Raw genomic sequence first — 14,834 nt, forward strand, 5'->3', positions numbered from 1 at the left:
ACCACCAGTCTTATCTGAAATCAGAAGTCACAACTATTACTGGGGTTGTTTTCAAAAAAGTTCCAGTGATCCTGGCATCAATCATGGAACCATTAATATACCTGTATGTAAAAATTCATTTTTTATTCAATTAAAGTACTCTTTAACAGTCATTCTGACAGTTTTTAGGATACAACACCTTTGAAATCCAAGGCTACAGAGACAAATTTCAAGAGAAGTGGAAACATTAATAAAATTTACTTCTATTTCTTCACATTGTTTGGTATTTCAGACTCTGAACTGTTGATATTAAACATAGAATCATAGAATTGGCTGGGTTGGAAGGGACCTCAGAGATCATCAAGTCCAACCCTTGAACCACCATTGCGGTTGCTAGACCATGGCACTGAGTGCCACATCAGTCTCTTTTTAAATATCTCCAGACACGGAGAATCCACTACTTCCCTGGGCAGCCCATTCCAATGCCTGATCACTCTCTCTGTAAAGAAATTCTTTCTAATATCCAACCTAAACTTCCCCTGGCACAACTTGAGACCCTGCCCTCTTGTCTTGTTGAAAGTCGTTTGGCAAAAGAGCCCAACCCCCCCCTGGCTCCAACCTCCTTTCAGGGAGTTGGAGAGAGTGATGAGGTCTCCCCTGAGCTGCCTCTTCGTTAGGCTGAACACCCCCAGCTCCCTCAGCCTCTCCTCAGAGGATCTGTGCTCCAGTCCCTTCACCAGCCTGGTTGCCCTCCTTTGGACCTGCTCCAGGACCTCAATCTCCTTCCTGAACTGAGGGGCCCAGAACTGGACACAGTACTCGAGATGCGGCCTCACCAGCATGCCACAAAGGGTCTTCAGCCTCAGGACTGAGGTTCAAGAAGTCCAACAGGGTACCTTTCTCCATGGCTTGAAAAATAATCACTCAAAACAATGTATTCTGCATCCCCCTGATGTAGGATCTCCTTATTTATATCAGAGGAGTTTAGAAAGGTCACTGGAACAGAGGTTTCTAAAAATAAGACTCTTCAAAACAAGTACATCAAACAGCTCTTCAGATAAAGCTGGGCAACTGCCATGGTTTAACAACCTTCACAATAACTTATAAAATACTATTCTCAATCTCATCATACCTTACAATTGGAAGTAAGCCATTAAAGGCAGAACAGTACTTACTGTCCAAGACTAAGGTCTGTGAGGAGACAAACCACACAAATTCTCCACAGAGAAGTTATACCTATCCATCATCCCCAAAGCTTTTGGGTTACTTGGAGTTTTCCATATTCAATTTATGACATCTCGTGGAATGGTAAGACCAAAATGTATTTGTCTTTTTCAACTTAGATCCAGACTAAAAAAACTTCACAAAAAAATTATTACAATTGTAAAATATTTGTGAAAGGTGAAGTAATCATGTTGCAGTAATTTAAATTCAAAGGTTAATGAAGTTCTAGTAACCTAACCTGTGGGTTTGTGCTTTATTGGTTAATATTCACAAAACTTTAAGTCTACTGAGAAGTCATGTATGCTACAAATAATTTTAAGTATATTTAAGTATGAGCATGTCCACAAAAGTGAGGTAGTACTAAAGAATGATAGCTGCTTCTGACCTGCAGGGCAAATTCTTAACAGTGACTGGTTCATTCAAATACACTTTCTCCTTGAAATGTTATCTGTGACCATCTAGAGGGATGACTTCTAAACTAAAGAAATGACTTCACAGTCATTAACAGGTTTTGAAATTAATTCCCTGAGGATCATGAGCAAAGCTTCAAGTGTTATCAAGTACCAGCAAAAGCCTGAAAACTGTGTAGAGGTTTAGTATATATCCCATTGTCTGCATTTTTATTTAATCTAGAATCTATCACATCTGCTTCACACTGATGTAAAAAGTAGCTTAGCACCTTATTGCAAAGGATGATAATAAGTTAAGTGAAAGTTACCCACCACATTAACACTACACAGAAAGCTGTATTTATTCTACCATCTGTGAAGAAGCAATTACACCCAAAAAACAGTAGGACTAAAAAAAAAAATTGAAAAAAAATCACATGTGTGTCTGGACCCTCATACCTTGTGCAACTCATCGTACACCAGCTGATGGGCAAATCTTGGGCAGGGCTCCTCTTCCTGAAGGCTTTTACCTGGATTCTCTTTTGCTGCTTGATCATTCTTATAGACACAAGACCTGAAATACAAGGCAGCAAGTAATGATTAGTAGTGTTTACATAAATTAGAAAAGTTACTGAAAAGGTGTAAGGGAAAAAATAACTTTTTTTTGGACTGCTTAGCATATAACACCAAAGATTCTCTTGCTTCTCTCTATGTATTTTGCTCTAGTATCCCATTTCTATTCTTAGCTTTACAAAGAAACCCAATTAACTGTCAGAGGTCATCTTGACTGAACACAATCCTCAATCACAAGCCAAACAGGAAAAAAATTCTCAAAATTTTACATCACAACTTTGACATCTTTAGAAGTTGCCTTGAAGTATTTTTTCATTATGGAGAATACTACCTTGGACACAGTAAAGCTCTACAGGCCAGAAACTTTTTCAATCATTTATTTCCAAGAAGACTTAGGTTGTTTTTTCCAACTGAAACCTCATTTTTTCACCATTCATACCCTTCAAAATTATTTTCCCCACCTTTGAAGAGACCTTGAACAGAAAAGCACTGCCATCTCTGAAAGGGGCAGTGGCAACCAGCTACCAAATACCATACAGCAAATAGATGAGGAGCTATTTTCTCAGAATAATGCCTCTAAGAGCTACCTGAACACAGCCTGGGGAGCACTGGGAGGTCTAGCATGAACACTTCAAAACCATTCATACAGCAGACCAACTTCCTCAGTTTCTAATAACTTATACCCCGTGCACAGCTATTGACTTACTTTTGACTGAATTTGCTGCACTGATGATGTATCCTGGCCTTCCACATTTCCTACAGGAAAAACTTCTTATAATGGCTTACTTCCCTTCATTCCCACCACCTGCCTCCAATAAGGAATTCACATGACTTCTCTCCCTCACTTGGCTTATTGCCACGGTTCTCTAAAAACTATGGAAAAAAAAGAGGTGCCTCAAGGGAACTCGAGTTGTCTTTAACAACTCCATGGTTATAAAAGGTTATGGAGTTACCTGGGAGGCAGGATCGTGTAGGATTACTTTCTAAAGAAAGTCAGTGTATATGTCAGAAATAGCACCCCTTTCATCAACTTACCAGCTGTTCCTCACAATGTCATAAATCCAGAAGGAATTCCTTACATTCTCTTCCCGCTTCTCCTTGTCTTTACTGAGCCCTGACAAGACATGGATTTCATTCAGCTCGGGATCAATGGTAGCCCTTTGAGTGAAACCTGTCATTGGAACTGGGGAAAGAAAAGAAAAAAAAAGTCATACATGGAAAACAACAGAGGGTACAGCAAGGCATCCAAGCATCAGACAAATCCACTTCCCTCCTCCAGAAATTCAGATTTTCTAATACCCACAGGACAAGCAGGAGCTTTCACATAACTACCTCTTTGGTATTCTGGGATAAAGAACACCTGAAGTTTAATGTACCTGGGGTTTGCTCAATTTCTCCCTTTTAATTCCTTTCACCTCTTCATCCTTCTTATAAAAACCAAAACTCAGGACTGAGTGATACAAAGCTGGTATTTTCTATCACTTTTGCTGCACAGGGATCTTGTTATTTACCACAACTCAGAATGAAATGGGAGCTGTGCAGAGGTCACCAAGTGAACAATTTGCTTCTTGCACGTGCCCTCCAGAGGCAGGAGAAGAAACATTGACCCAGAGGTTGACTACTTCTCATCTAAGGAGAAATCCAGTTCAAATTTCCTTATTCCCTTCCTCTTTGTGAGTTCTGGAAAGCAGAGAAAACACTGAGAGCCACTGTTTCCTAGGGAAAGACATGATCAGAGCTAGTTGGGAAATCACCAGCTCAGAAAAGAGAAGTAAACTGTCTCAAGATAAAACTAGATGAGCCCTGTACATGAAGAAGAGAGTGGATCAGGCCAAACTGTTTATGTGAATTTACTTTATGTAGAATTAGAACTTGTAATATATGTTAATGAATTTATGTTCATAACCAGTAGAATTCAGGGATAAACTAAGAAAGAAGTGACCAAAAGCAGATGAGACATGTCAAGACCCTAACAGGATTGACTTCTGTCTTGGAGATAATTAGAAGTGTAAGTCCTGGCACCACTGAGACAGCTGGGCACTGGGGGAGTGTAAACACCGGCACGAAAGGCAGGATGAGGCTGCCAGAACTAGCAGATAAGGGGAAGTTTTATTGCAAGGGGCCAATTATCCTCTATAACAAGGGGATGAAGTCATCAAGAGCAAGAAAGGTAAAAAGTTCAACCCTGAGGAAGACTTCGTTACTTCATCTGAAGACCCCCAAAGACCCCCGAACACATCCCCAAAAAGACAACTCCGCCCAGACTCCACCTGTTATGAATATGTATGTAAGGATGATGTAACCTACCCTTTTACTGTATAAATATCCTAACCCTTTCCCTTAACCCTTGGAACTCTTTGTCCAGCACGAGCTGGGGGTTCCCCGGATCCGAAAATAAATACCTTTGCTGTTTAAAGACTCAAACTTTGTCTCTAAACAGTTTTGCTTGGCCTTTTTCGGCTTCATACATATGAGTGATTTGCTTATTATCTCATCCATAAAAGGCAGCACTAATTCCAGAAAGCCTAATTCCAGAAGTTGGGAAACTCAAAAAAAAAAAAAAAAAATTAAGATGAACTCAAGTTTATGTAGCTCACAACCTTGCACTGGTTCCTCTAGGACAGAGATGTCAAGGAGGTTTTTTTTTTGTGTTTTCAAAATAGTTATGGTATAATTACCCAGCTACTCTTCTGTTCCACCATCATATTTAAAAATATGGTGAAATACTCAGGATTCCAGCAGTTTTCATCATAATTCCCCGAAAAAGGGTCAGCAAATTTGTTTGGCAGTCCTTTTTGTTTGTTGTATAATTCCCTATTTCCTGTTTCCCTAGGCAACCACCCTTCCAAAATGTATTTGTGAAGAGCACGTGATCTTTGTTTACAGATCCTGTTTGTCTCATTTCTCTTTCTGGGTCAGTTTACAAAGGCTGGTAAAGGTTCCTGGCCTTCCATCAAGATTCTGGCATGAAAAATTCTCAGAACTCTTGTATTTTGCAAATTCTTCCCTGCAATTAATTGGGAACTCCACACACGGCCTAGAATACAAGCCCTGTGCTAATAAACCATTTAATATTGCTGTTTAAAATGACATAAAATGGTATTTTGCAAGGCCATTCTGGAAGAGGATTCAGTCTGATACTTCAGTTTTCCCATCTGATAGGGCCAGAAAGTAATAAACATCAGTTAAGAAATTCTGAGCAGCATTGGGCTCTCTACAAGCTAAGAAAAAAAAAAAACAAAAAAAACCCAAACTCCACACATCTCTTCAAACAAACAAGAAGTTTAATTCTTATGTAAAATTAAGGAGAAACTGAATTATATTGAGGTAATTCATTCTCAAAGTCCTGTCAACAAAATCCTTGCTTACAGCTTTACAGAAAAGAAGGAGGCAGAGCCTTTGGAGTCAGACCTCAGCATAAACCTGCCTATTCTGTCCTCCAATTTTGCCACAAATTTTCAAATGAAAACTAACCCAATTTATAGGTAAATGGATGGAAGAAGAGAGGGAAAAAAGAAAAAAAAAAAAAAAGAGAAACAATGCTGTCACAACAACAACTACATACCTTGTCTTAGCTGCAAACCACAAGAAGTTTTTAAATAAGATTAATGAGTACTGTGAAAGTCACCCAATAAGGAAAATGGGAACAAAAAAAGGCAATTATAGATTAAATATCATTAATTGTTTCTTTAAAGTATCATATAATGTGTTTGCTTGCATATTCAGGGACTCAACTCATTGACCCTAAAGGATTCAAGGCGTATTTGAGACATTTCTGGCAGGAGTCATCTAAATTTGATCAGCAATGCTAATGTACATGGAAAATATCTTTGCAACCCTATCTGCTGCTTTGAACATTCAAGACCAGGTTTTTAGAAACAAAGCTTGTGTTATCTTCAGAGCATTAACACCTCAGGGCCATTGAAATGAAAATTATTATAATTAGGAGGAATACAGTCGCTGTATTTCCATTGGTACCAAAAGCATTTGAAACTTGCCTATGAAGTCCCATCACTCCTCCTGACATTTTATTGAATAACTAAATTTTTTATCTTCTTTATGCTTGATTTCCTGAAGCTGAAATTGCTAAAATAATGGAGGGAAAACCTGCTGCACATTAGTGCCTCTGTTTTTCATTTGAAAGTAAGAATTTATCCGCAGCAACCAAATTCAAGTAAAGTAATTTAAGGTTTCCCTCAGCTGTACATCTCTCTCTTCTTGAGACTGTCTGAAGTGCAGAATGCCTAGAAAAATAATATATAAATATACACATGTAACCTTGCATTTAATAAGGGCCTAAGATGAGGAGTATCTTGAATATACTCTTGAACTATGCAAACAACTTGTGCAGAAGCCACATTCAAGTAATGCCTTAGGCTCAATAAAGTTGAGTTCCAGTCTTTTGCAGAGGAGAAACTAAACTAAAAAGTTAAATGTTAAAAATCCACAAGAATCCATGTATCTGGTAAACAAGTCCTTGAAAATTAATAGAAAAACAAACAGTAAGAGGAAGAGGCTGTGATATTTTAGACAAAACAGCAACAGTCAAGAAGTTTGCCAGGGATGTTTCTGATCCTTGATGGAGCAAAAGAGCTCTGTAAAATCCTCATGACTGACAAACTCTTCCACTAGGGGGTAAGAGAGCTTCACCATCTGCAAGCACAGCAGACATTCAGTAAATGCTGGAGAGAATTCAAATGATTGTGGTCAGCATGTTGGAGGGGAAAAGGGGATGTGAAGTTGTGAAAAGTCTTTGTGCTATTTAGGTAACGAAATGTACGTTGGGGAGGAAACTTAATTCTGCATGGGAGACAAAATGGAACCTGTGAAAGTCACTGACTGCTTTTAAATTATAAAACCTGAAATAAAAAAGAGTCCTAAACAACAAAGAGTGAGAACTGGATTTGGGAATGCCAGCTCCCAGGCAAGAATTATAATTTGTAATATATGAGATGGATGAGGTGCATAAAGAGGTCAGAATGGCTCCATGGAAGTTCCCTCACATAAACACAGATGTAAATCAGCTTTGGAGCAAACTCCCACCTATTTCACACTGTTCAGAGTATCTCTCAGGCCCAGTATCTCTCAGGCCCAGGTCAGCTCAGAGGACAGAAAGCAGCAAGCAAAGACTCAGCCCTGCTTGTTTGGAGCAGAGCACTGGCCTGTCACTATGTGATATTAACTTGGCTCCTCTGACAACACATTACTGATTGAAAGGGAAAAGCTGTGCAGAGACATCACAAAACAATTCCAGAAAGTCTAGTGGATGGTGAATGCTTTTCTTGTGTCACTGAAGATTTGTTGGTTTTTTTTTTTTTCATCTATAATCTCATTAAGCATTTCGGGGTAGGAGGGTAGTAACTAACTGCAGGTAAGAGGTCTGAATCCACTCTACAGAATTTGCCATTTTTATTAATTTCTATCTAGCAAGAATAAAAAACTCATGGCCTCAATATTTGAAAATAATGTTCAGCCACACAGGCCTTGGAGCTGGCAGCCAGTTACATAAACAAGTAGTAATTCCCAAGAAAGCTTTGATAAAATGCTGTGCAACCCTGTGCAATATCATTTACATTTAAATATGATTGGGAAAAGGTTTTCCTCAGAAGGGAAAAGGTTTTCTACCTCACCATGCAACAGTTACATTCCCACCACCACCACAGTCCCTTCCTACAGGCATTGATTTGATCTTGGTGACCATTTCAACACCCTGAATATTTTTTAGCTTGTAAATGCAAACAGCTACAGTTATTTCCAGCTCAATGTTGGCTCCTGCCAGTATCTAAACAAGAAAACAGCTTTCACAACACTGAGACAGAGCTTGCAAAGCAGAAAATTGGAGTTCACACAGATGTGCTTCCCACAGTACCAGGCAGAAGTTTGGAAATCACATCTCCTCTCTCTCACTCAAGGAGATCCTAGAGTATGTTTTTAAACATGCTTTGGAACAGCACTGGCAAAATAATGATGAAAGCCTGCAGTCTGGAGATCACTTCTGAAGGATTTGTGAAGGATAATTAAGGGAAGCAACTTCACTGACAGCCTTTCAGTGCCACCTAAGTTATGAAACCCTCAGAACACATTATTGCTAATCCTCCTACAAGTGACTTGCAAACATTGTCACTCCTTGTGATGCCTCGTGATTAAAAAACAGGAAAAAGCTGCATCACATGGATACTGCTGTTCACCAGAACATTGCACCTTCCTGATGGATTAATTTTAAAAATGTGGTAGGTCAGCAAATTACTCCATACTGCTGCTTGCAATCCATAGAACACTAAAGCAGCACCTCCTGTGAACTTTAATGGAGCAAACCTTGATGAGTAATAGAGATAGCATGCAGGCCAGCTGTTGACACAGCAAGATAATGATTATCCTCTTGGATTTTTCATGATGAGACTGCATTTGGCAGTCAGCCAAGGAACAGCTAAGGAGACCATTTGAACAGTTTGGTTGTCATGTTCAAAAAGGAACAACATCTAAAGCTCAGGTCTCTTCTTAAGAAACATGAGATTTTGGAAGAAAAAAAAAAAGGGATCAGTTAATATATTCTGAATTGAATTCTTATGCTATGCCATCTCTGTAAAGCATCCCTAGAACCTGGTGACTGCCTGCTCTCCTCACCTTCACAGCAGGAGGAAACTATGTGAGATGGGTTCAGAGCAGCATCCCACAAGATGAAGAGCACACAAGGTCTCTCGCAAACCAAAGTGCTTCCCAGCAAGGGAGATGCTGGCCCCTAACAAGGTAGGCCTTAAACTGAACAAATGCAAAACCTGTCAGGTGTCACAAAGACAAGCAAAATGGGATACTCAGAGTGCTTGTCTGAGTTGGATCCTGGCCATGCCGGGCTAGCTGTGCTTTCTGGGTCAGCTTCCTGTAGATCTACAGAGAGACCCTGAGGGACCTTTTGGTTACGGGTTATTTTTTGATTTCTTTTAAAATGCCCAGGTAGCCAAGAAGGCCAATGGCATCCTGGCCTGCATCAGGAACAGTGTGGACAGCAGGTCCAAGGAAGTGATTCTGCCCCTGGGCTCAGATCTGGTGAGGCCACAGCTTGAGTCCTGTGTCCAGTTCTGGGCCCCTCAGCTCAGGAAGGAGATTGAGGTCCTGGAGCAGGTCCAAAGGAGGCAACTGGGCTGGTGAAGGGACTCGAGCACAGATCCTCTGAGGAGAGGCTGAGGGAGCTGGGAGTGTTCAGCCTGGAGAAGAGGAGGCTCAGGGGAGACCTCATCACTCTCTCCAACTCCCTGAAAGGAGGTTGGAGCCAGGGGGGGGTTGGGCTCTTTTCCCAGGCAACTCTCAGCAAGACAAGAGGGCAGGGTCTCAAGTTGTGCCAGGGGAGGTTTAGGTTGGAGATTAGAAAGAATTTCTTTATGGAGAGGGTGATCAGACATTGGAATGGGCTGCCCAGGGAAGTAGTGGATTCTCCGTGTCTGGAGATATTTCAAAAGAGACTGGATGTGGCACTGAGTGCCATAGTCTAGCAACCGCAACAGTGGTTCAAGAGTTGGGCTCGATGATCTATGAGGTCCCTTCCAACCCATCTGATTCTATGATTCTATGATTAGTGCTGCTCTGATCCTGTCTTGTTCCAAATCAGGGTTTCCTGGGCTGGGCTGTGTCGCCTCTGTCCGTGGTGCTTATCCTCAAACCCTCCCGTCCCTCAGGTGCCCAGCTCCGAGTCTGGAATGAGCACCTGCCCCAGCAAAGGACCTGAAAACTTCACCAGCAGCCACAAAAATATTTGCAGTTTGCCCAGAAAAAACTGTTTCACCATTGAAAGGAGCCACAGGAATGTTTAGGGCTTGTTCTCGTTTGACTTTAGCGGTGACTCAATTCCAAGGGATATAAGATGATCCTCTTGCAGAAGGAAATTCTCCCTCTGACACACCACCTGAGTCAGGGCCAAATGGGATTATCACAGGAACCTTGACCACAAGTGTTCCCATTAGCTCCCTCAGACCTGAAATGACTGCTTGTGATTAGTCATGGGTTGCATGTTAAGCAAGGCAGGCAAGCTGGCAATGGAGACTTTTAAGGACATCTGAGAGTGGTGGCACCTCTAGACCATGTGGAATCATAGAATCATAGAATTGGCTGGGTTGGAAGGGACCTCAGAGATCATCAAGTCCAACCCTTGATCCACTCCCACTGCAGTTCCCAGCCCATGGCACTCAGTGCCACATCCAGGCTCTTTTGAAATATCTCCAGACACGGAGAATCCACTACTTCCCTGGGCAGCCCATTCCAATGCCTGATCACCCTCTCCAGAAAGAAATTCTTTCGAATCTCCAACCTAAACCTCCTCTGGCACAACTTGAGACCCTGCCCTCTTGTCTTGCTGAGAGTTGCCTGGGAAAAGAGCCCAACCCCCCCCTGGCTCCAACCTCCTTTCAGGGAGTTGGAGAGAGTGATGAGGTCTCCCCTGAGCCTCCTCTTCTCCAGCCTCAACACCCCCAGCTCCCTCAGCCTCTCCTCAGAGGATCTGTGCTCCAGTCCCTTCACCAACCCAGTTGCCTCCTTTGGACCTGCTCCAGGACCTCAATCTCCTTCCTGAACTGAAGGGCCCAGAACTGGACACAGGACTCGAGGTGTGGCCTCACCAGTGCTGAGTACAGGGGCAGAATCACTTCCCTGGACCTGCTTCAGAGACACTCTGGTCTATGCATCCTGGGTTTGGGGTGACTTGGTGGGTGTGTGGTTTTGTTTTGTGGGCTTATCAAAAAGATATGATTGCTTTAGAAGCTTATGTCCATCAACATGCACATTTCTGCTTCTCTTCCAACCACAGCCTCTTTGACTGCACTACATTTCCCCCAATTTGGACCATTATTGCCTTTCTTCACATCCAACTCATCATCAAAGCTGCGTTCTCTCTTCCTCACTCCCATTTGGTCCATTTTCTAGCTGAACTAACAAATTTCTTGCTCCCAACAGGTATCATGTAGTAGAAAGACAACCACCCCTAATGGCCTAATTTCTCTCTAGTGCCCTCCTTTGACAGCAAAAAAAGGGATCAGGTTTTTGTTGTGCTGGAAGAAAGAACCCATGCTCACTGGCAAATGGCTTTCACCAGCCATGAAGAGCTGCCAGGCTTACCCATGTTCCAAGCAGACCAACACAGGAGACATTTTTAGTAGAATGTGTGCAAAGCCATCTTTTAGAAACTGCAACTTGACCAAATTTGAACCTTAACCAGGAATGAAAAAAGCACATCTAAATTTGATGAAATTATTGTCCCTTACTCCCAATTAAGAAAATTTAAATGACACTTATAATTCAATATTCTCTCAAGCACAGCCCATATACCAGGATCAACATCATAAGCACAACTAAGAGAGAAAACCACCAAACACCATAAATATCTCATCCAGAAGAGGAGAGAGCCAACATATCATTACCATGGTTTTCAAGCATTACAACAACTCTATACTACTGATATTCCTAAACTATCCAGTTTACTACTTTTTAAAAAATCTTTTAAAAACGGAATGGAAGTTTTAAACAAATGCACAATTAAGTTCTTTCATAAAGGGGGAAAAAAAAAATCAAAATAGCTCAACTAAGAATAGAACTGAATGCCACATGCGAGCCAGGAACAAAATGTAATCACAGGATTTTATAGGAACATTTAGGTCAGGCATTCTCAACTTGACTCATCACATTGAGCAGCTTAAAACTTCACAGACACCAGTCAGGGAATCACTTTGTTTGCACAGATCATAATGGTGTATCACCACCTAACAAGAGCACAATAGAGACTTGATTTTTGGGGGGTGAAAATAGTCTTGTCAGCATTTGCTGTCTGAATGTCACAAGTATTTTGTTCTCTTCCTGTTAAAATGCAAATAATCCTAGCATTTTCTTTCAAAAGCAAGGGAAACATTCATGTCTGTTTGTTTACTTTCTACACACAGGAGAACAGTAAACTGAGAATCTACTTGTGAATTATTTCCAGTGAGTCATTTTCTTACAAAGTCAACTATTCACCACACTTTGGGGCCTGTGGGAATGGGGAGGAGGGCTAAATATTGTAGTCTCATTGCCTAACCAAACCTTGAAGCTCATGTGCTTGATGAGAAGCAGGGCTCAGAGTCTTCTCCAGCCACAAGGCAAGCTCAGTTACCTTTAAATCTGAAGTAGAGATAGGTGTCAGCTTAATGCCACAGGTCTTAAAGTTCCTGGCTATTAAGAAGTGTAGTTTTCAAAAAGCCAAATGGCAGAATGCTAGCAATTTCATGGGGAAAGAAAATCAATTCTTTAAAAGCTCTAAGGACAACAAAGTGTGTGTGGGTGTGTAGAGCAACATCAGGCAAAATGCAGGCACCTTAATAAAGAAGATTGTCTACAATCTGATTCTTTCTTGGAAGCACTCAAATATTTCAGAGAATAAGAGCTTGGGTACTCTTCTCCCTCACTGGCATAACTAAATTAACGAGCAAACAGCAACTCATAACCATCAAATAAATCACTTCAAAAGTTCAGCAAAACTACATGCTAAGAATTAAGCCTGATGAAAATAAGGAGGGGAGCCTGAATTCAAGATAAATTAGCTTCCTGGAATTTTGGTAACTGGAAGAAAAGGAAACAAGATCGGGACTAAATATACATAATAAGAAATATTTATTACTTCTCTCCTGTATGTAATGCACACTGCAACACAAATTCCCACTTCTGAGCTGTATGCTGAAAATCAGGATATTTGCAAAGCAGGGAAATGATGTGCTTAGAAATGCAGAAATCCTTTTTGGATAAAAAAAAAAGGACATTTTTCTGTATGTCATTTGAGAAGAGGACGTATAAAATCAGTTTGTTATGGTTCTGTTACAATGCCTTTGGGGTATTGTTAAAGGTTTCTGGTAAACAGAACTGTGCTTGGTGTCTATAGCTCCAGTGGTATGAACCACAAAGGACTAAAGCCTTGCTCCCTCCTACCTTTTTTTTCCCCTCCCTGATAGAAGAATAACAAAACAAGTCTCATCTTTCTAGTCTGCTCCTGCCAGGCAGAAACCCTCTGTCCCTGTACTCCAATTCTGTCTCTGAGCATCCTACCAGCTTTTCTACACCTCAAACCAAGCAGATAATTTCTATTTTATGGCATCTTCCACTTGCTGAAAACTAGAAAATATTGCTTCCTCCTTTTATGGTTTGAAGAAAAATTTCCTCACCATTTGTTTGTTTGGTTTGGGTTTTTTTCCCTTTGCTGGAGTCTTGAAGGAGGTATTTTGAGCTCTTATTTTGCTGAATTATTTTTTTGTCTTTTGAGGAGCTAGGTGGTTTCATGCATCAAGCATTATGTATTCTGCTGAAGATGCTGAGTGTCAAATGACAGGAAAGACAAAGCCTAAGTTTATCCTATTTTTGTGGAGTTTACTTGGGTACACAGGGCTAGTTAAGGATGCTAACCTGATACCACAGGACACTGAGGCTGGCCTTTCACCTGCTTAACACTGAATTTCTCATTTGTACCCAGAGGAAGAAGTAATATGTAGTTATATAGTCTTACCCATCCCTGAATCCTTCTTAGTGCCATCTGATATGATATCCACATGATCACTGTCCACATCATAACTGAAGAAGTCATTCAAATACGTCTTGGATCTCTGGCCACCAAACACATATAAGCAGCGATTTTTCTAGAATTAAAAAAAAGAAAAAAACCCAAATATGTTTTTACCAAGCTCAGGAAAGTATCTTGGCCAACAGTGAACATTGACAAAAACATGAATGAAGCAGAATATGAGATATATTTCTTCAAAGATCAAAATTAGGCTTTAACGATTTGGTCGACCAATCTTTATTTTTTTTTAAGTATATTTGACCTCCATCTCTTGAAAGAGTCACAGGAAAAATTATGCAGAACAGTTTAGCAATCCCAAACTCAATAAAAACCTGACAATTCTTGATTAGATTCTTGATCTTCTTAGCTCTTTTATTCATGATTTTGCAGTTTCAAGAGCTAAAACATTTAAGGTTCACAGCTTCTCCATCCCAAGGAGCTTATTATAAATGCAACTTTTAAGACTTCATTTTCTCAATCTATATAAAATAACAAACTTAGATAAAACACAGCTTCAGCTCGTAAGCAATCAGGCAGATTATTTTATAAGGTTAACAACTGTAGCTTTCCCTGATCAAGCTGTAACTTCATAACATTAAAACCACAATATACTTTCCAGCTTTTAATATTAGACAGTTAACAGTCTCCATGTCTAAACCCCATTAGATCATAACCTCACTGTTAAAATAACCCAAAACAGCCAGGAACAAAAGACAGATTGTAAGAGAAAACATTCAGGTACCAGCACTTTACCAAATTCAGAACAGGGAAATAGTTAAGCCACAAGCCAAGAATAACAGGTTTATTACTTCTTTCAGGTTTGCCAAGTGGAAAGTCAGTAAGAGGCAGACTGTTTTTCTTTCTAATGGTTGAGAAAACAGCAAAGGACCTAAACTTCCATGATCTGTGCTTTTAGAAACCTGTATTAACTTTACCACAGACATACTTGAAAAATCCTCTCGTGCCTCTGCAGGATTTTGTGTGGCAATGCTTCTGACCAGACTTTAGAGAGTCATTCAAAACAAAAAAGAAATGGCAAGTTCTGAAAGCACAGTGTTCACTATAAAAATTCTAACCTCCCATTTGAAAGGAAAAGAGAAATAAAC

General features: G+C 40.5%; 1 protein-coding gene across 1 annotated transcript in view; it reads right to left on the reverse strand.

Moving 5' to 3' along the window:
• The window catches only part of MKLN1 (muskelin 1), a 103,544-nt gene that overhangs the window by 14,508 nt on the left and 74,202 nt on the right, over positions 1-14,834 (reverse strand). The window contains exons 12-14 of the mRNA XM_030469472.1: positions 13,675-13,804; positions 3,201-3,348; positions 2,052-2,166 (exon numbers count right to left, since the gene is read on the reverse strand). Of these exons, the coding sequence (XP_030325332.1) occupies positions 2,052-2,166; positions 3,201-3,348; positions 13,675-13,804 (393 nt within the window). The remainder of the gene's footprint in view (positions 1-2,051; positions 2,167-3,200; positions 3,349-13,674; positions 13,805-14,834) is intronic.

Source organism: Calypte anna, chromosome 1 (assembly GCF_003957555.1).
Source record: "Calypte anna isolate BGI_N300 chromosome 1, bCalAnn1_v1.p, whole genome shotgun sequence".
Lineage (NCBI taxonomy): Eukaryota > Metazoa > Chordata > Aves > Apodiformes > Trochilidae > Calypte > Calypte anna.